The 20,173-nt window shown below is 50.9% G+C and overlaps 1 protein-coding gene across 1 annotated transcript in view; it reads left to right on the top strand.

The window, feature by feature from the left end:
* Positions 1 to 20,173, top strand: part of SULT2B1 (sulfotransferase family 2B member 1) — a 34,460-nt gene that overhangs the window by 10,934 nt on the left and 3,353 nt on the right. Inside the window, exons 2-5 of the mRNA XM_025424412.3 lie at positions 8,258 to 8,397; positions 15,001 to 15,209; positions 16,821 to 16,947; positions 17,429 to 17,523. Coding sequence (XP_025280197.1) covers positions 8,258 to 8,397; positions 15,001 to 15,209; positions 16,821 to 16,947; positions 17,429 to 17,523 — 571 coding nt within the window. The remainder of the gene's footprint in view (positions 1 to 8,257; positions 8,398 to 15,000; positions 15,210 to 16,820; positions 16,948 to 17,428; positions 17,524 to 20,173) is intronic.

The following is a 20,173-nucleotide window of genomic DNA, read 5'->3' as shown; positions in this document are numbered from 1 at the left end:
AAATCACACAGTAAAGTTGATTGGGGCGGGGTGCAGAGTTTTATGAATTTTAGCACATGTGTAGATTGGTGTAACCATCACCACCATTAGAGCAGTTCCCATCATCCCTCTGTGGTCAGGCCCCCTCATCCCTGACTGCCCCCCCAACCGTGGATCTAGTCCTAGTCTCTGTCCATCCAGCTTTGTCTTTCCGAAAATGTTATGTTCCCTATTGTAGCTGCAACAAATGACCACATGCCAAGTGGCCTCAAACTACACAAATCCATGTCCGTACCCTTGTGGAGGTCAGAAGCCTGAAATCGGTGTCAATGAGCTAAGATCTAAGTGGCAGCAGGGCCACATCCCTCCCAGAGGCTGTTGGGAGAATCGGGTCCTTCTAGAAGCTCCTAGAAGCCGCCTGTGTTCCTTGGCTTGTGGCTCCTTTGTCTCCAAAGCCAGGGGCTCGCATCTTCCAAACTCTCTGCTCTCTGACCTCTGCTCCTGTGATCACAGCTCCTGTTGTCCCCCCTCCTTCTCAGAAGGACCTTTGTGATTGAATTTAGGGTCACCCGCTAAGCTCCCCATCTCAAAATCCTTACCATAATCAGAGCCCAAAAAAATCCCCTTTTGCAGTGTCACATATTCACAGGCTCTGGGGATTGGGAAGTAGATGTCTGTCGGGGCCAACGTCATATGGATGGGATTTTTTTTCAAATATTTTATTTATTTATTCATGAGAGACACAGAGAAGGAGGCGGAGATATAGGCAGAGGGAGAAGCAGGCTCCATGCAGGGAGCCTGATGGGGGACTCGATCCCAGGGCCCCAGGATCACGCCCTGAGCCAAAGGCAGACTCTCAGCCACTGAGCCACCCAGGTGACCCGGACGGTTGGGATTACACAGATTGTGGCTTCCCGAGTCCGGCTTCTCTCGCTCAGCGTTGCGCCTTTGCATCCATGTGGTTGGAGGTCTCAGGGATTTGTTTCTCATCCTGGTCGAGTAGTGTCACGTGGTGTGGATGCACCATTGTTTTACCTGCTCACTGAGGGATTTCTGGAGTGTTCCCAGTTTGGGGCGGTGATGAACAGTTGCTATCAACCTGTGAGTACAGATGTTTGTGTGAACATGAGCATTCACTGCTCTTGGGTGAACACGCAGGATGGAGAGAGACTCTGGTTTAAAATCTGCTCATATGAAGATAATTCAGGGGCACCTGGGTAGTGCGGTCAGTTGAACATCCTACTCTTGGTTTCGGGTCAGGTGATGATCTCCGGGTGGTGAGATCGAGCCCCGTGTCAGGCTCCACGCTCAGCACGGAACCAGCTTGGGATTCTCTCTCTCCTTCTGCCCCCACCACTGCTGGCTCTTTCTCTGAAATAAATAAATAAATCTAAAAAAAAATATATATATATATATATATATACCAGTGAGATATATGAATATACGGTATATAATATAATACAGTATGAAGATAATATTCCCCTAGGAGTTAAATACTCCATGCCCCAGGGGAGGGAGGTGGAGACAGACTCGAAGAGGTTACATGAGGTTTCTGAAGGCAAACCTATGTCTCCTTGACCACCCCCACAACCCCTGCCCAGAAAGGAGCACCCTTGGGGAGAGCCGAATGCAGGGGCCCAGAGGCACTACCCCCGTGGCCCTGGGGGTTAGGGGTCACACTGCAAGGTCACACTGCTTGGGTTCAAATCCCAGCTCTGCCCTCTGTGTGTGTGTGTCAGCTGACTTTGCCTCTCTGTGACTTCATTTTGCATTTGTACCAGGGGATGGTACTACCAGCCACCTCCTGGGTTGTTGAGGGAATGAATGAATTCGGGCACATAACATAGTGGGGAGTACTGTGCCCAGTGGTGCTCTCAGCATTCATTTGATTTCTTCCACAAATACTGATCGGAGATCTTCCAGTGTTTTGGATGCATTGGCAATTGAGACGGAAAATAAATAAATAAATAAATAAATAAATAAATAAATAGAATCCCTGGTCTCACGGAGCTTACATGCAACCGGAGAAGGAAGGCAATAAACAAAGAAATAGTAAGCCGTGAGAGCAGCTCAGAAGGTGCCCAGGGCGTTTGGGTGAACAAAGCAGGGTGAGCGGCTGGGGCAGCGAGGGCTCAAGTATAAATAGGGTGTCGGGTGAGGCCTCACCAACACGATGCAGAAGTGATGTCAGAGCAAAGGCAGGAGGTGAGGGTGTTAATCACAGACTCTGAATGGAAGACAGAGAGAATAGTCAGTGCAAAGGCCCTGTGGCAGGCCTTGGCCCGAAGGGTCGGAGGACCAGCGAGGAGACCAGTATGAGGAGCCCAGCGGAGTAAGCAATGGGAGAGAGTGAAAATTAAGGCAGAAGGGTCAGGGAGGGAGGGTCAGGGCGGAGTTTGCAGGGCCTGGTATTCACGGTGAGGACTTCGCTTTTCATCTGGGTGAGACAGATGGATTTTGAGCCTAGGAGAGACAAGAGCCTACTAGTTTCTCAGAGTGCAGAGAACGGCCCCTAGGGTGCAGGGGTGGAAGCAGGGAGATCAGCAAGGAGGCGACAGCAAAGTCCAGACCCAAGTTCCCTCAAGGAAGGCCTTCCTACCCTCCTTGCCCTGAGGCCCAGAGAGGTTAAGCTATATATTCAAGGGCACAGAGCTCATTGGTAGCAGAGCCAGAGTTCAAATCGGAGTTCAAATCGAAGTCTACCCAACCTCTGCCTGCCTTCTTTCCCCACTGTGGACTGGGCTGCCTCTGGAGGTGGTGACAGAGGCCCCACCACCAGGGTCTGAACTGGGGATGGATTTGTTTATTGCACACCTGTCGTGTGCCAGGCACTAGATATAAGACACTGAACGTTCCAGACACACCATGCCCTAGCAGCAGAGGAAGGGGTGGAAGTGCATGGACAGGTGCTTCCTGAGATCTCCTAGCAAGACTGCTGTGTGACCTTAGGGAAATATATTAACCTCTCTGGACCTCCACTTCTTCTGGCATGAAGCAGTGCTCTCCATATCCATTTCATGGATTTCTGGGGAAAGTCTGATAATGTATGGCCTCGGCATAGAATTTCTTTATGGGTGGCTCCTCTGTACCTCCTCCCCTGCGGGGACCAGAAGGAAGTCAGACATGGTCTTTCAGGTCTGAGGAGGCCAGAGGAATGGGTAGGTCCAGGCTACAAAGGGCTTTGAGTTCTGGGCTGAGGGGCTGTGACCATGTGCAGGGTGGACAGGTGGGAGGAACTGGAGGCCGTGAGATGCAGGGGTGGCTGGCTGGAGGGCCCCAAGGGCAAGGAGGAGACCAGAGCTGGATGGAGGCAGTGGGGACATAGTAGGAGAGGGCCAGGGCCTGGTGCATTGTGGGGTGGGAGGCTGGAAGATCCATGCATTGGGCTAGCCTTAGAGCCTCACATCCTGGGGTGTCCCCAGCAGGGCCGGCCAGGCCAGGCATCTTCTAGGAGCCTAAGTATGTCCTTAGCCAGGTGCCCCTCCCATCGGCCGGAGCGTGGCCTGCTGCTCCTCCTGCTGCTCCTCCTGCTGCGGGACTCCAACCCGGCTCACTGGTCCTCTTCATTCCTCTGCTCCAGTCGAGCGATAGCTAAATGCCAGGCTCAGGATATGGGGTGGGAACAGACCAGGCTTGTCACCCAGGGAGAGGAAAGTCACCCTGGGGCCAGATTCGATTTACGAGGTGGGGAGTGAAGGCACAGAGCACCTGTTTCAGGACACACAGTGAGATTCAGCTGAGCAGGAATTGGGTGGGGGCTCCCCGGCCTCCACACTCAAGCACAGATGAGCGCAGGGCACGGCATTCCTGGCAGGAGGATGAGCAGATACAAAGGCCCGGAGGTGGGAATAGCGCTCAGGGCACTGGGGAGCTTTGGCTGGCATGTGTGCGTGGGCGAGACACGGGAAAGGCGGGTCCCGGACAGAAACTCCCTGCGGGGCTGGGGTTCAAATCTCAGCTCTGCCTGGACCTTGCAGTGTGTGTGGCCTGGGCCAGATCACTCCCCCTTCCTTCCAGGCTCCCATCTGTTGCATTGGCAGATGCAGGGAGATCCCAGCCTCACTGCCTTCACGCCTCGATTGGTTATTTATTTATTTATTTATTTTTAATTTTATTTATTTATTCATGGGAGATACAGAGAGAGAGGCAGAGACACAGGCAGAGGGAGAAGCAGGCTCCATGAAGGGACCCGACGTGGGACTCGATCCCGGGTCTCCAGGATCACACCCTAGGCTGAAGGCAGTGCTAAACCGTTGAGCCACCTGGTCTGCCCTTGACTGGTTATTTAATGAGCAACTGGTTGTCCTGGGTTCGGAGGGCACAGTCGTAAGGGTTGGGCACTGCTGGCCTGGAAGGGGGCAGGCCATGGGCATCACTATAGGGCCATGCAGGGGATTCTGAAGCGCTGGGGGCTGAGAATGGCAGGTAAAAGGACATCACAAAAACCCTGACTTTCCCCCACTTTCTTGGTCAATGCGTCCACTCACTCTCACATGCGTGCATTCATTGACCAGGAGCCAGGCGCTCAATATAGATGATTCCTTTTAATCCTCAGGTAGGACTAAAACCCCGAGGTAGAGATTACTATCACCCTCATGTGACAGATAAGGAAACTGAGGCGAGGAGACGTGAGATCCGCTGCCTAAAGCTCGGAGAGAGCCAAGACCCAAGCACTTGGCGGCCAGTCTAATGGGAACCCACGGCCTCCAAGCGCTCCCTCCCTGGGCTAATCTGCCTGGCAACCAGTGACATCACTAATTCCACACCCACACGTCATCACCGAAGAGTGAAGTCACTACAGTGGGCTGAGGGCTTGCTGTGTGCCAAACGGGGTGCTAAGCGGCCCCTCCTCTGGCTGCCCACTGTTGCCTCTATTAATGTGTATAATAATAATAACTGTAGGGGCGCCTGGCTGGCTCAGTGCAATCAAGAGTATGCGACACTTGATCTCGGGGTTTCGAGCTCCATGCTGGGTGTAGAGATTACTTAAAAATAAAATCTAAAACAACCCCAAAACAATCATTGTAGCCCAAATTTACTGAATGTAGAACATGAACCGGGCTCCATTTGAATCAATTTTAGGTCTATCGACACAGTACACTCTGCAACTACCCTTTTTTATTTTTTTTTTCAGATTTTTAAAAATTCTTTTTAAGATTTTATTTATTTATTTATTCATGAGAGACACAGAAAGAGAGAGAGAGGCAGAGACACAGGCAGAGGGAGAATCAGTCTCCATGCAATGAGCCCGAAGTGGGACTCGATCCTGGGTCTCCAGGATCACACCCTGGGCTGAAGGCGGCGCTAAGCCACTGAGCCACGAGGGCTGCCAACTACCCTTCTTTAAAAAAAAAAAAAAAAAATAGCAGACATTTATATGGTGGTTACTGCATGCCAGGCACGGTTCAAGTACTTTTTAGGTGTTCCCAGTAACCTTAGGAGGTAATGATTCTTACTACCCCCATTTTATGGATAAAAAACTGAGGAGGCACAGAGAGGTCGATGGATCTGCCCAAAGCCACATAGCCGTTGGGACACAGAATTCAAATCCATATATTTTGGCTTCAGAGTCTATGCCCTTTAATCAAGACTCTCCTACTTCTCCCGTCTCCCTTTCACCGTTGAAGAAACTGAGGCACAGGGAGATGAAGTATTGGGTCTCAGCTCGATTAGGAAGTGCCTCGCCTGTACCACCGTGGTTACTTGGGGCCTCAAAGCCTCCTCCCACAACCTGTGAGGTGACCAACCCTCCCTCCCTCCTCCGGTCGGGACAAAGGGGCCTTTGCCAGCAGGCCAGGGCCCACATGCCAGCCCCTTTCCGGCACTTCGGGACACTGCCCCCAGGAGACCCTGGCTGGCTGAGCCTCCCCTGAGCTCCCCAGAGCCCTCCTGTGACCCTAGGCGGAGCACACACGGTTCTCTAGCTGCTGTTGCTGCTGTTCCTGCTTCTTCTTCTTCTTCTTCTTTTAAGACTTTAATTTATTTATTCATGAGACACACACAGAGAGAAACAGAGACACAGGCAGAGGGAGAAGCAGGCTCTGTGCAGGAAGCCCGATGCAGGACTCGATCCCAGGACCCTGGGTTCAACCACTGAGTCACCCAGGCATCCCAGAAACAGTTGTTTTAGTGGAAGGTTTTGGGGTTTTCTCTCCTTTAATGCTTTATCCATTCATTCACTGAATATTTTGTAAAGGTAAAACTCACAGGAGTGCTGTCCACCGAGCTTTGGTCAATAACTCAAGGAATTTTGCAAAGTAGGCACACCATGTAACCAGCCCGCACCCCACAGTCCCCCAACCTGTCCAAAGGATAACTGCCGGCCCGCCTTCTAGAACCTTCTAGCACCCTCTGGCACCTTTCCTGTACTTGAACTTCCCATAATTGAAATCACGGGGCCTGGACCCTCTTGTGACCCGTCTTTAACTCCACAGTGTGTTTCTGAGTTTCATCTGTGTGGTCCCCGACCCTCTTCAGATAACAGAATATTTGTAAGAGCCTCTTCAGCATCCCAAAGTGAAACCCACAGACAATATAACCTACTTACACACATACTTTTTTTTTCCCAGTTTAATGAGTTGTCCTCGGTGTACTATAAGGAGACACAAATGGAAAGTAGCGCAGCGTGGCGGCTCAGAATGGGCGGATCGAATTCTGTGGGGCCTGAAGCTTGCACCCCAGTGATGCTGGCACCCCTTCTCCTTAAGGAGAAGAAGCAATGTGTTTGACTGCAGCCCTAGGCAGAGGGGATGTTTACTTAGGATGAGAAAGGAAATTATAGCAACTTGCCTCATTTTCAAAGCTCACAAACCCTCCAAACATTCCAGAAAAATGACACAGCCTAGCTTCTGGCTTCCTACACTTCAGACCTGCGTCTCCTCCTCCACCGCATACTTTCCATGCCAGGTGCCCTAGGACAAGTGATGTTGTGATGTGACTTCTGCGAATTCCTGCAGCCAGCCAGCTAGCAGGAATGCCGCCGTGCATGGACAGGTGTGACCACAGACCTCATAAATCGCCCGAGGAAGCTCAGTAAAATATCTCTCCACCTCCACTTCACCCCAGCCAGGTCCCCCCGGTACCCACCCCTCTCTCACCCCAGGGGCAGGAGATCCCTGGGGGGAGGCCACAATAGAAGGATACAGCAGAGGGACCCCTGGGTGGCTCAGCGGTAAAGTGCCCGCCCTCAGCTTAGGGTATGATCCTGGAGTCCCGGGATCGAGTCCCACATCCCACATGCATGGAGCCTGCTTCTCCCTCTGCCTATGTCTCTGCCTCTCCCTCTTTGTGTCTCTCATAAACAAATAAATAAAAATTTTTTAAAAAGGATACAGCAGATTGAATGGATTGCTCTTAGAACATCTCACTTTGGAAAATTTTACTTGCGTGTATGGCTTTGTCAGCCCACTGGGGGGTTTGGGAAAGGCAGCTCACATGAGCTTGGGCTTGAAACTTAAGACTATTTCAGCTTCAGGACTCTTGGCTGGCTCTGTTGGTAGAGCTCGCGACTCTTGATCTTAGGGCTTGAGTTCAAACCCCACGTTGGGTGTAGAGATTACTTAAAATCTAAGATTTTATTTATTCTTTATGAGAGAGAGGCAGAGACACAGGCAGAGGGAGAAGCAGGCTTCCTGCAGGGAGCCCGATGTGGGAACTCAATCCCAGGACTCTGGGATCACGACCTGAGCCGTAAGGCAGATGCTCAACCGCTGAGCCACCCAGGTGTTCCACTTAAAAATAAAATCTTAAAAAACAACAATAACAAAACTGTTTCAGCTTCACGGTGACATCTGGACTGTGTTTCATGGGTGGGATCTGCCACACATGACTTTTGTGGCTTCCATTTCCTTGTAGGTAAAATGGGGTGTTGACTTAGCCTCTTCCTCAAGAGTTGGGGTAATGAGAAGAAAGCATGTAGCCCCTCTTTGCAGATGTGAAGTGCTCCGTGTCCCACCAGCTGTGTGGCTTTGGGAAAGTCACTCGACCTCTCTGTGCCTCGCTTTCTTCATTCATAAAAGGGGGCTAATAATCATTGCTACCTTATAGGATTGTTGTGGGGTTTTGGCAAACCGTTCCCACCTTGCAGATGAAGAAATGAGACTCAGGGAAAGTTTGTTGCCGGGGATCCACCAGCGAGTGGGGGTGACTCTCACCCATCTCCTTGCTCATCCTCCTTCCCACCCTGAGCTTCCTCTGCCCCACCAATGCAACCTCCGGGGCTGACTCCTGTCCTCACCTCCTCCCCAGTCCTCACGGTGTCTCCTCCACACTCCTACAGCCAGAAGTTGTCAGGCGAATACTTCAGGTACAAGGGCATCCCCTTCCCGGTCGGCATCTACTCACCCGAGAGCATCCGCATGGTAGAGAACGCTGATGTGCAGGACGACGACATCTTCATCATCACCTACCCCAAGTCAGGTACCTGCTGGGCAGGGCGGCTGGGGTGGTGGCCACAGAGCCTGAGAAAGGCTGATCCAGGGGAAAGGAAGCAGAAAGAACCGGGGGTGGGGGGGAGGCTCGAAGGGTGGGGAGGCCCGGTGTCTGCATCTGCTCAGAACCTGGGTGAGCTTGGCCTTTGCACCCTCCCCTCTGCCCAGTGTCACTCCTTCCTCCCCCCAGGTGGGCTCCCTGACCTCCCTACTAAAGCAGCGTCCCCATCCTGTCCCTCTTCATCCCCCTAACTGGCCTCTACATGTCTTCACAGCACCTGTCCCCACCAGCCACTATGGTGTGTTTTCGTTTGTTGATTTATTCTCTGGTTTCCCCCCACTAGCGTGTGAGCCCTTTGAGGGCAGCTAGGTTAGCGTGTCCGGATCAGCACTGCATTCTTTGAGTGTAAAACAGTGCCTGGCACATAATAAGTATTCAGTAAATATTTGCAGAAGGAAGGAGGTGGGGAGGGAGGGAGGAAGGGATGCTCTTCATTTTTTCCATTCCGTCACTGAAATGCCACTTATAGATCATCTGCCATGTGTGGAGAGACAGCTGTGGATAGGGGAGACATTTGCCAGTTTCTTGGGAGAGACAGACTTTATCTCAATATGCAATCACCTATGTTACTATATAATTAGAGTTGGGGTTGGTGGGTGCCCCCAAGGAAAGGTGCCGAGAGCATCGAATGTAGGTAACAAGAGATGGTCTGGGGGATGAGGGCAGGTTTCATGGGGGACAAGATGTCTATGTCGAGACCTGGAAGCTGCAGAAGGCTTTGAGTGGGAAAGTGTGTCCCACACAGAGGAGCAGCATGTGCAAAGACCCTGGGGTCGGGGGAGGCTTGATGGGGTTGGAGGAACAAGAGAAGGTCAGTGAGGTTGGGCCTAAGGCTGGGGGCACATGGGCTGATGAAGCATCCCTTAGGAGCCAAGGTAAGGCTCTTGTGGTGACATTACTCAAAGTCCCTCAGGGAGCTTATAGCGGCGAGAGAAGGGGCAGATTTCTACAATGATGGGGACTGACCACTTTATTTCTTTTTCAAAACATTTTTGAAAGTTTTCAAAATATGATACATGCCCTTTTCAGCATAGAGTTCTGTGAGGGGTATTTTGGGGGATATAATTCACATACCACACGATTTACCCACTTTAAAGCATACGATTGTGTGGCAGTAGCGCGTTCAGGGTTGTGCAGCCATCACCACAATCCATTTTAGAACGTTTTCACCAGGGGATCCCTGGGTGGCTCAGCGGTTTAGCGCCTGCCTTTGGCCCAGGGCGCGATCCTGGAGTCCTGGGATCGAATCCCACGTCGGGCTCCCGGTGTGGAGCCTGCTTCTCCCTCCTCCTGTGTCTTTGTCTCTCTCTCTCTCTCTCTCTCTCTCTCTCTCTCTCTCTGTCTAGCATAAATAAATAAAATTTTTTTAAAAAAAGAACGTTTTCACCATCCCAACAAGAAACCTTGTACGCATTAGCCATCACTGCCCAAACCCCACATCCCGGACCCCAAGCCTTAAGGGAACCATTAATCTGTTTTCTGACTTTATGGATTTGCCTATTCTGGGCCTTTCATATAAATGGAACCCTGTAAGACGTGGTCTCTTGCGTCTGGCTTCCTTCACTTAGCATGTCGTATTGGGGACTCATCCATGTTGTAGCACGCATCGATGCTTCTCTCCCTTTTCCGGCCAAACACCGCTCCATGGTAGGGCATACTATTTTTTTTTTCTGCTTATTCATTTATCAGTTGATAAACGCTCAAGTTGCCTGCACTCTTTGATGTCATGGGCAATGTTTCTAGGAACATTGGCATACTGTACGTGGACATATGTTTTTATTTCCCTCCAAGTTCTGAGCTTTGAGAGATACATCCAGTCATATAACCACCATCGCAACCAAGATACAGTACAGTTCCATCACCCCCAAATCCCTTCACACCTTTTCGTGGTCAGCTGCTTCCTCACCCCCAGTCCCACCTCCACAACCATTGCTGTGTGCGACCCCTAGAATTTTGCCTTTTCCAGAATATCACAGAAATGGACTCATGCCATGTGTAGCCTTTGAGATTGACTTCTTTCACTCAGCATAATATACGTTAGATTCACCCAAGCTGGGTTGTTGCGTGCGTGTGTTTTAAGATTTTATTTGTTTATTCATGAAAGACACAGAGAGAGAGGCAAAGACATAGGCAGAGGGAGAAGCAGGCTCCCCAAGGAGAGCCCAGTGTGGGACTCGATCCTAGGACCCTGTGATCATGACCTGAGCTGAAGGCAGATGCTCAACCACTGAGCCACCCAGGAGTCTCATGTTTTTTGTGTTTTTTTATTTTTGTTTTGTTTTTCACTGCTGAAGAGCATTCCATCCTTTGGATGGACCGCGGTTTATCCACTCATCTGTCAAAAGACATTTTAGTTGTTTTCAGATTGGGTGGGTATGAATGCAGCTGCTATGAAGCTTTGCATGCAAGTCCATGCATGGAAACAGGTTTTCATTTTTCTTGGAGAAATACTTAGAAGTGAGGTTGCTGAGTCTACGGGTAGTATGTTTGCTTAACTTTTTGAGAAATGGCCAAGCTCTTTTCCAAAGTGGCTTTACCATTTTGTGTTCTTACCAGCTACACAGGTGAGCTTGCCAACCAAGTGTTCCATGCCAACACTTGATATTGACAGGGTTTGTAGTAGTAGTAGTAGTAGTTGTTGTTGTTGTTGTTGTTGTTGTTGATTTGTTTTTTTAAGCCTTTCTAACAGGTATGCATTGATATCTTACTGTGGTTTTGATTTGCATTTCCCTGGTATCCAATGACCTAGAGCATCTTTCCATATGCTCATTGGCTATCACGTATCTTCTCTGGTAAAGCATCTGTTCAAGTCTTTTCCCCATTTTTTTAAAGATTTTTTTTAATTTAATTTATTTATGATAGTCACAGAGAGAGAGAGAGAGGCAGATACACAGGCAGAGGGAGAAGCAGGCTCCATGCACCGGGAGCCCGACGTGGGATTCAATCCCGGGTCTCCAGGATCGCGCCCTGGGCCAAAGGCAGGCGCCAATCCACTGCGCCACCCAGGGATCCCTGCGCCACCCAGGGATCCCTTTTTCCCCATTTTAAAATTAAAATAATTTGTTTTCTCATTATTGAGTTTCGAGAATTTTTTTTTAAGTAGAGTCCAGCCCAATGTGGGGCTTAAACTCATGACCCTGAGATCAAAAGTTGGATGCTCTACCGACTGAGTCAGCCAAGGGCCCTGAGAGTTCTTAATATAATCTGAGAAAAACCCTTTATCAGATATGCCTTTTGCAAATACTTTCCCCCCCCTCCCCATCTGTGACTTACCTCTTTGGTGTCTTCTCAAAGCAGAAGTTTCTAATTTTGATGAAATCAAGTTTGTCCATGTGTTCTTGAATGGGTCAGATTTTGATGTCATAGCTAAGAAATCTTTGGAACGTCTTTTGTGTTTCCCTGTAGAAATTTTATAGTTTTAGATTTTATGCTTAAATCTATGATCTATTTTAAGATAATTTTAGAATATGGGATGAGGTGTGGACTGAGGTTCTTTGCCCACGGATGTCCAACTGGTCCAGCTTCTTTCTTTAATTTGATATGTATTAATTTTTTTCTTAAGAAGTCATGCATTCATATTTCAAAAGCTCGAGAGGGATGAAGGGTTTGTACCGGAAGATCTCTCTCCCTTCCTGTAGACACCAAAAGCCCCTGTGCATCCTCTCAGAATTTGCACGTACAAGCAGAAATGTGCATAAATGTATTTTCACTTTTCCCCATCAAAGTTGACACACTAACCACACCATTCTGTAATGTGGTTTTATTTGTATTTTTGCTTTCTTTTCTCTTGTATTTTTTTAGAGGGGTAGGGGCAGAGGGAGAGGGCAGGAGGAAATCATAAGTCCCCAATATGGGGCTGGATCCCACCACCCCGAGATCATGACCTGAGCCAAAATCAAGAGTCAGATGCTTAACTGACTGAGCCATTCATTCAGGTGCCCCTCTTTTTCCTGGTATTTTGACATCATCCCACCTTCAGACTGTAGACAAAGGACTTCCTTGTTTGTTTATTTGTCTGTTTGCAGTTCCATAGTATTCCATAATGTTGGAATTCTTGTTTAGGGCAGCCCGGGTGGCTTCAGCAGTTTAGCGCTGCCTTCAGCCCAGGGCGTGATCCCGGATCGAGTCCCACATCAGGCTCCCTGCATGGAGCCTGCTTCTCCCTCTGCCTGTGTCTCTGCCTCTTTCTGTCTCTCTCATGAATAAATAAATAAAATCTTAAAAAAAAAAAAAGGAACTCTTGTTTAAGCAGTTCCTTAATAAATTAGTGTTTAACCAGTATTAACTGGTTTTCAACCTTTTGCCTTTGTGCATAATGTAAACTTTGTACACCATGCAAGCTTTGTACACAACGTTGCATCTGGCGCATATAGGATTTGCACACAAATGCATTTATCTGTAGAAAAAACTCCTAGATGTGGAACTGGTTGGTCAAAGGGTCTGTGAATAGGCGATTTTGATGGCCATAGCCAAATTTCCCTTCGCCAAAGTTGTAGAAATCTGTGCCCTGAACAGCAGGCTTTGTTCAGAAGAGCTTTGAGACCAATGGTGATGGGCGCGCAACAACCTGAATACGCTTCAGGCCACTGAACTGTATCCTTTAAAAATGGCTACATTGGTAAGTTTTACATTATGTGGGGTTTACCACACACCCACACAAAAAAATGGATGAACTAGTCACAGAGGATTAAACCACCAAGGGGGGGATGGTTGGGTGGCTGCCTTTGGTTCGGGTCATGATCCCGGGATCTGAGATCCAGTCCCACATGGGGGTCCTGAGAGGAGCCTGCTTCTCTCTCTGCCTGTGTCTCTGTCTCTCTTTCTCTCTGTGTGTCTCTCATGAATAAATAAATAAATCTTAAAAAATAAATAAATAAACCACCAAGGGGTAAGGAGAAACCCCAATGGATACAGGAAGAGCCAACACAGGGATCCACCAATCATTCCCCCGGAGCAGAAGCAGAGGCCCAAGGAAATCTGCTGGGGGGGAGGGGGCGCAGGGGCTCTGGGTGTCCACGGCACTGCCACTGCCGGCCGCTGTCCATCACAGGACCCAGCTAGGAGGAGCACCCAGGAGCCAGGAAGAGAACCCCATCCTCCTGCAGGGCTCCTCCCACGCCCTCTACCGGCAGAGTTTGCCAGTTCACTAGGCGCCGGAGGAGAAACGTTCGCGGGGTCGGGCTCTAACACCGCAGAACAGGGCAACCGAGAGTGGTGAGAGTGGTTCGGAGGCCAGAGGCAATACCTTAAGAACGGGGACAGGGTTACTGTTAGAATCCAGGGATATAGGGGCGCCCGACTGGCTCACTTGGTGGAACGTGTGACTCTTGATCTCAGGGTCGTGGGTTCAAGTCCCATGTTGGTTGCAGAGATTACTTAAAAACAGACAAACAGGGCACCTGGGTGGCTCAGTAGGGGAGCCTCTGCCTTGGGCTCAGGTCATGATCCCAGGACCCTGCATCGGGCTCCCCGCTGGGAGCCTGCTTCTCCCTCTTCCTGTGTCTCTGCCTCTCTCTGTATCTCTTGTGAATAAATAAAATCTTTAAAAAATAATAATAATAAAATAAATAAAAGCAGACAACAACAACAAAACAGACAATCCAAGGCAATAGAATACTCCTAAAGGTGATTGTTAACATTATTATTATTATTGCTATTATTATTTCTCATCTGACTTGCCTATACTGTAGTCACCTGTAATTCAGACCTGAGAACCAGGTCACTGACGAGGTCCCTTCCTGCTACATGACATTTGCGGCTTCCCACAGCCATCAAAGGGTTACTTCTGAGAAGGGACAGTGAAAGGAGCTGAGACTTTTAAGTCCAGACGCCTGGATTTAATTCCAGCTTCCTGTATGTATTAACAGAATGCTTCTGCCTCATACATAAGCCTCGGAATCCCAGACATGGAGCCTACTAGAAGCTTATTTATCGTTCCTTTAAACTCCAGTTGGTGCAAGATGCATGGAGGGAAGTGGGGAGAAATCCACGCAGTCTTGAGCATTCTGGCTCTTTCCATCTTATGGCTCTGCCATCCCCGGGAGCCCCAGTTTCCAATGGCGTCCCCACATCCAGCCAGCAGAGAGGGAAGGGGGGGCATGTGGGAGGTGTTTATGGGCCAGGCCTGGAAATGGCTGCACATCGCTGCCACCTGCACTTACTTGGCCAGAACTCAGTCACATGGCCCCACATGTAGCTGCAGGGGAGGCTAGAAAAATGTGGTCCCCTCAATATTCCTGGTAGGGAAATGAAAAGGGGTCGGGTGGACGGTGAGCCAGTCTCTGCCTCACGCCACTTCCCAGCTTCTCCACCTTGGCCACCAGAGACTGTTTCTTTGAGCCTTGAGTTCCTGGTCTGAAATGCACGATAAGCAACCCCAGCTTCTCCACGGGCCCAGGAGGCATCTGTGCAGCCAAATATGTAGCAAATTGTGCAAATAATGCACCGTGAGAAATGCAACTCTGCTTCTCTCTGTCCTCCCCTCCGCCCCACCCCCATCTTTGATTACTTTGCCCAATATCATCCGGACAGGCACCAACTGGATGATCGAGATCCTCAGCTTAATCCTAAAGGACGGGGACCCATCCTGGATCCGCTCAGTGCCCATCTGGAAGCGGGCACCCTGGTGTGAGACCATCATGGGTGCCTTCAGCCTCTCGGACCAGCCCAGGCCCCGCCTCATGAGTTCCCACCTCCCCATCCAGCTCTTCACCAAAGCCTTCTTCAACTCGAAAGCGAAGGTGGGAGAGGAGGGAGGGGTATCGGGGTGGAGGAGAGCATAGCTAAAGGATGGATGCAGCACATACTTCTTGAACACCTACTATGTGCTGCCTGGCCCTGATCGAGAACAGTAGTAAATAATGTTCTCGCTCACACAGCAATGCCTGTGGGTAACAGGCAGAGGATAGATAAGGAGAATCTTCAATAGGCCAAGATGATAAGTTCACAGCAGAAAGGAGCAGAGCGTGGGGATGTCTGGGGGAAGAACATTCCAGGCACAAGGAAGAGCAGGTGCAAAGGCCCTGGGGGTGGGTGTGGCATGCCTGAGGCTGGTAAGGAAGCCTGTGTGGCCAGAGCCAACTGAACGAGAGGGAGAGGAGTAGAGATGAGGTCAGGGAGGTAACAGGGTCCAAACTGTGCAGGGCTGCGTGGGCTGTGGTGGGAACTTTGCTTGTACCCGGAGGGAGAAGAGCCAGGGCAAAGCTCAGAGCAGAGACCCAGGAGCCGACTGAGGGTCTCACGGGCGCCCTCTGGAGGGAAGGCGGGGAACAGACCACGGGGGGCGGGGGCGAGGACAGAGTCCAGGTGGGAGGTGACGGTGGCCCAGACCAGGGTGGTGGCCACGCGGGCGAAGGAAAAGGACTGAGTTTGGGGTGTATTTCGAAGGTGGAACCAGTAATAGGATTTGCTGACAGATTGGGTGTGGGTGTCAGACAGATGAGTCAAGGGTGACTCCTCGGCGTTTGGCTTAAGCAGCTTGGGAAGATGTGGCTGCTGTCACCTCGGATGGGGGGACAGGCGGGGAGGCTCGGGGGGGAAGATGGGAGCTCTGTTGCGGCCGATGGACCTCCGGGTGGAGGTTGCCAGTGGGCAGTGAGATAACTGAATCAGAACTTGATGCGACGGCTCTGGGCTGGGCATGCAAATCTATAATTGGCCGGTGGATACAGAGAAGGGGAGTAATTAAAGCCAGGCGACTGGTGGGATGACCAAGAAAGTGAGTGGCTGGCCGCAGACCTGGGAAAGGAGACAGTTGCCAGTGAAGGACGCATCCGATGGGGCTGGAGGGGGCTCGGTTGTGAAACATGAAGCTGATAAACAAAGTGGAACCAGGTGACCAGGGCCTTGAATGCCAGGGCCAGGGGCTGGGACTCTGCCCCAGAGCGCTGGAGAGTCGAGGAGGATGGGGTGAGCTCTGGGTGTAGAAGGACCCTCTGGGGCCATGTGGAGGTTGGGAGGCTGGGAAGGAGGCTGAGGTGAGGAACCAGGCAGGAACGGATCAGCTGGGGCCTTGGCTATGGGACTAGGAAGGAGGCTCAGTGCCTCTCACTCCGATCTCCTGCATCCTGAGCCCTACTCCTTCCTCCTCCAGTGTTTATTCCCTGAAGCCAAACTGTCACTCTGTCTGGTCCAAGAACAGTCCTTCTGTCCTCCTAGAATGTGTTTGCATCCTCTGTGATGAGGGGAGCTGAGCTAAGCTTAGAGGGGCAGTCCCCCAAGAAGTCTACCCCGAGTCCTTCCTGCCGAGGGCTCAGAAGAGAGAAGGCCTGGGGGCAGCATGCAGTCTTTGGGGCTGGGGTCCTGCCCGTATCTGACCCCTTCTCGCCTCTCCCCGACACCCACACGCACAGGTGATCTACATGGGCCGGAACCCCCGGGACGTGGTGGTCTCGCTCTATCATTACTCCAAGATTGCTGGGCAGTTGAAAGACCCCGGCACGCCTGACCAGTTCCTGCAGAACTTTCTCAAAGGCGAAGGTGAGGACTGGGAGCCAAATGAGGTGGGGAGGGCGCCCTTCGGGTTTCCAGGCAGGAAGGGGGCGGAGGAGGGACATGGAGGAGAGAGAGGCAGAGACACAGGGCATGACTCACAGTGAAGGAGACAGGAGCACAAGAGAGCGAGAGATAGCGCCAGACACGGAGATGGGGAGAAAGAACCTGAGAGACAGAGACACAGAGCAAGCAGGAGACAGAGGGAAACAGAGACAGACAGACACAGAGACAGATACAGAGAGACAGGAAAGGAGAGAAATAAAAAGAGACAGAGATGCAGAGAAGGGACAGAAACAGAGAGATGGGGAGACAAGGATTCTCGGGGTGCCAGGTGTGGGAGCATGAGTGAGGTGTCCAGCTCTGAGGGACCAGGCCGAGGGCTACATGGGGCTAGTGAGGCCCCCCCAAACCCCAGCGGGGGTGCTCCTGCTGCCCGGCCCTCATCCACCTGCCCCTCCGCCCGCAGTGCAGTTTGGCTCCTGGTTCGACCACATTAAGGGCTGGATTCGGATGCAGGGCAAAGAGAACTTCCTGTTTATCACCTACGAGGAGCTGCACCAGGTGATTCCCCCCACCCCACCCCACCCCCCCTCCACCCCTCCTCGCACCCACTTCCCTTCCCACAAGGCCTGCTCTGTGACCCCGACGCACCAGGTACCGGGGCAAAGCAGTGAACGGAGCAGGGTCCTGAGCTGGAGAGGGGCGCAGACAGATAAATAAAATAGATGGCAGCTTGGAGAGCAGAGCTAAGGAGAAAAGGCAAGCGGAGGAGGAGGAATGTGTGCGGAATGCAATTTTTAAATGGGGTGGTCAGGGAGGGGTGCCTCTGGGAGAGAAGATAACACTTAAGCAAAGATCTGAAGGAGAAGAAGGAGCCATGGAGGTATCTGGGGAGGGTGGGGAGAGCCTGGGGCAGAGGGAACCAACCGCCTGTGCAAAGGCCCTGAGGTGAGAGCCTGCTTGATGTGTTCCTAGGGGAGCAAAGAAGCCCCGTGGCCAGAGCCATCTGAGTTGGGGAGGGGGTGGGAAATGTGGGCAGAGGGGGCAGGAGGCACAGGCAGGACCTTGGCTTTTCTCTGAGGAGGTGGAAGCCAGGGGTGGGCCCCGAGCAGGGGAGGTGATGGGATAGATGAAGTCATGCGAAACGCTGGCGCGTAGGAAGTGAGCTTCAATGATGGTTGTGACCTGAAAGCCAGAGGGGAGAAGAGGAAGGAAACAGCCTTTGGAATTAGATGGGGATCCTGTCTGGACCCCATCAAATGTCCCTGGAGCAGGCACTTGGGATAAAAAAAAAAATGCCTTCTGGCTGGGGCAGTCAGGGAGAGCTCCCTGGAAGAGGGTGCCATGCGGAATGCCCACTGCTCTGCTCGGCTGCTGGGACGGTGCTGCAGGCTTCTAGGGGAACAAGTCACAGTGCATATAACCAACCATTCTAGATTTGTTATTTTTTAGCGAACACTTTTTAAAATTTTTATTCATTCATTCATTCATTCATTCATTCATTTGAGACAGAGAGAGAGAGCAAGAGAGCACACATGCACAAGTGAGGGGAGGGGCAGAGAGAGGAGAGGCAGACCATTTACTGAGCAGGAGGCTGATGCGGGGCCTGATCCCAGGCCCCAGGACCCTGGAATCATGACCTGAGCAGGCGCTGAAACAACGGAGCCACCCAGGAGCTCCATTCTAGAGCTATTTTATTTATTTATTCATGAGAGACACAGAGAGAGAGAGAGGCAGAGACATAGGCAGAGGGAGAAGCAGGCTCCATGCACCGGGAGCCCGACGTGGGACTCGATCCCGGGTCTCCAGGATCGCGCCCTGGGCTAAAGGTGACACTAAACCGCTGCACCAGGGAACCCTGGGTGGCGCAGCTGTTTAGCGCCTGCCTTTGGCCCAGGGCGCGATCCTGGAGACCCGGGATCGAATCCCACGTCGGGCTCCCGGTGCATGGAGCCTGCTTCTCCCTCTGCCTATGTCTCTCTGCCTCTCTCTCTCTGTGTGACTATCATAAATAAATAAAAAATTACGACAAAATTTTAAAAAAATAAAAATAAATAAATAAAAATAAACCGCTGCACCACCCGGGCTGCCCCCCTTTTTAGATTCTTAACAAAGATGTTCCCAGAGGCTGGGTACCCGACAAGCTCCCATTAGATGCTCCAACACTAAGCTCCCCAGACATGCTTTCTTCTTGTAGGTGCGTTTCATGTATGTTTTGTATTCTTCCTCCCACTCACTCTGGAGTGGGAAACACCTGAATTTTTGTGTCCAATAAAACTTGGGGCACCTGGGTGGCTCAGTCAGTTGGACTTCCGACTCTTGATCTCAGCTCAGGTCTTGATCTCAGGGTTGTGAGTTCGAACCCTGCTTTGGGCTCCATGCTGGGTGTGGAGTCCACTTAAAAAAAAAACCCTAAAATCTCTCAGAGCCTCAGACATCCCATCCTTTTTTTTTTTTTTTTTTTAATGATAGAGAGAGAGAGAGAGAGGCAGAGACACAGGCAGAGGAAGAAGCAGGCTCCATGACGCAAGCCCAATGCGGGACTTGATCCCGGGACTCCAGGATCGCGCTCTGGGCCAAAGGCAGGCGCTAAACCGCTGCACCACCCAGGGATCCCCAACATCCCATCCTTAAAATGGGTGGGAAAACCTGGGCTCACGGGGTTGCCACAATACCTGACACTGGCATATTATTACCATCTGACAAGGAATGCCACCGTGTTAATATAGTGTGTAAACTAAAAGTTATTAGGTTCTGAGCAAGTGCTTATCTGATCAGTAGTAACAATAGCAGCAAATGTCCCCTGAGGGTAACAGAGGCCATGCACCAAATACTGCACATGGCTTATCACATTTAATCCTCACCCAGTATGGACAGGTGAGTTACCTGTTAGAGCGAACCACATAAAATTGCCAGCATTTGGCCAGTTTTGGTCCACAAAATAGGAACATTTTTTATGGTTCACCCCAAAACTATTATTACCCTTATTTTATAGAGGAGGAGCCTCAGGATTTGTGACCTAAAGAGAGTTGACAATCTGCCTGGGCTTTTTTTTCCCCCCACCCTGGTAAATCTTTTGATGTTAGAAGATCCAGAAAAGATTTTGGCATTACCACCCCACAACCCACCCACCCCCCACCCCCCGCCACACACACACACACACTTTTTTTTTTTTCATCTAGCTTTATTCTCCAAACCAAAAACTGGGCCA

The sequence above is a fragment of the Canis lupus genome, chromosome 1 (genome assembly GCF_003254725.2).
Source record: "Canis lupus dingo isolate Sandy chromosome 1, ASM325472v2, whole genome shotgun sequence".
NCBI classification, from domain to species: Eukaryota; Metazoa; Chordata; class Mammalia; order Carnivora; family Canidae; genus Canis; species Canis lupus.
Note: the sequence above shows the minus strand (reverse complement) of the source record. Positions and strands in the feature narration are given on the sequence as shown.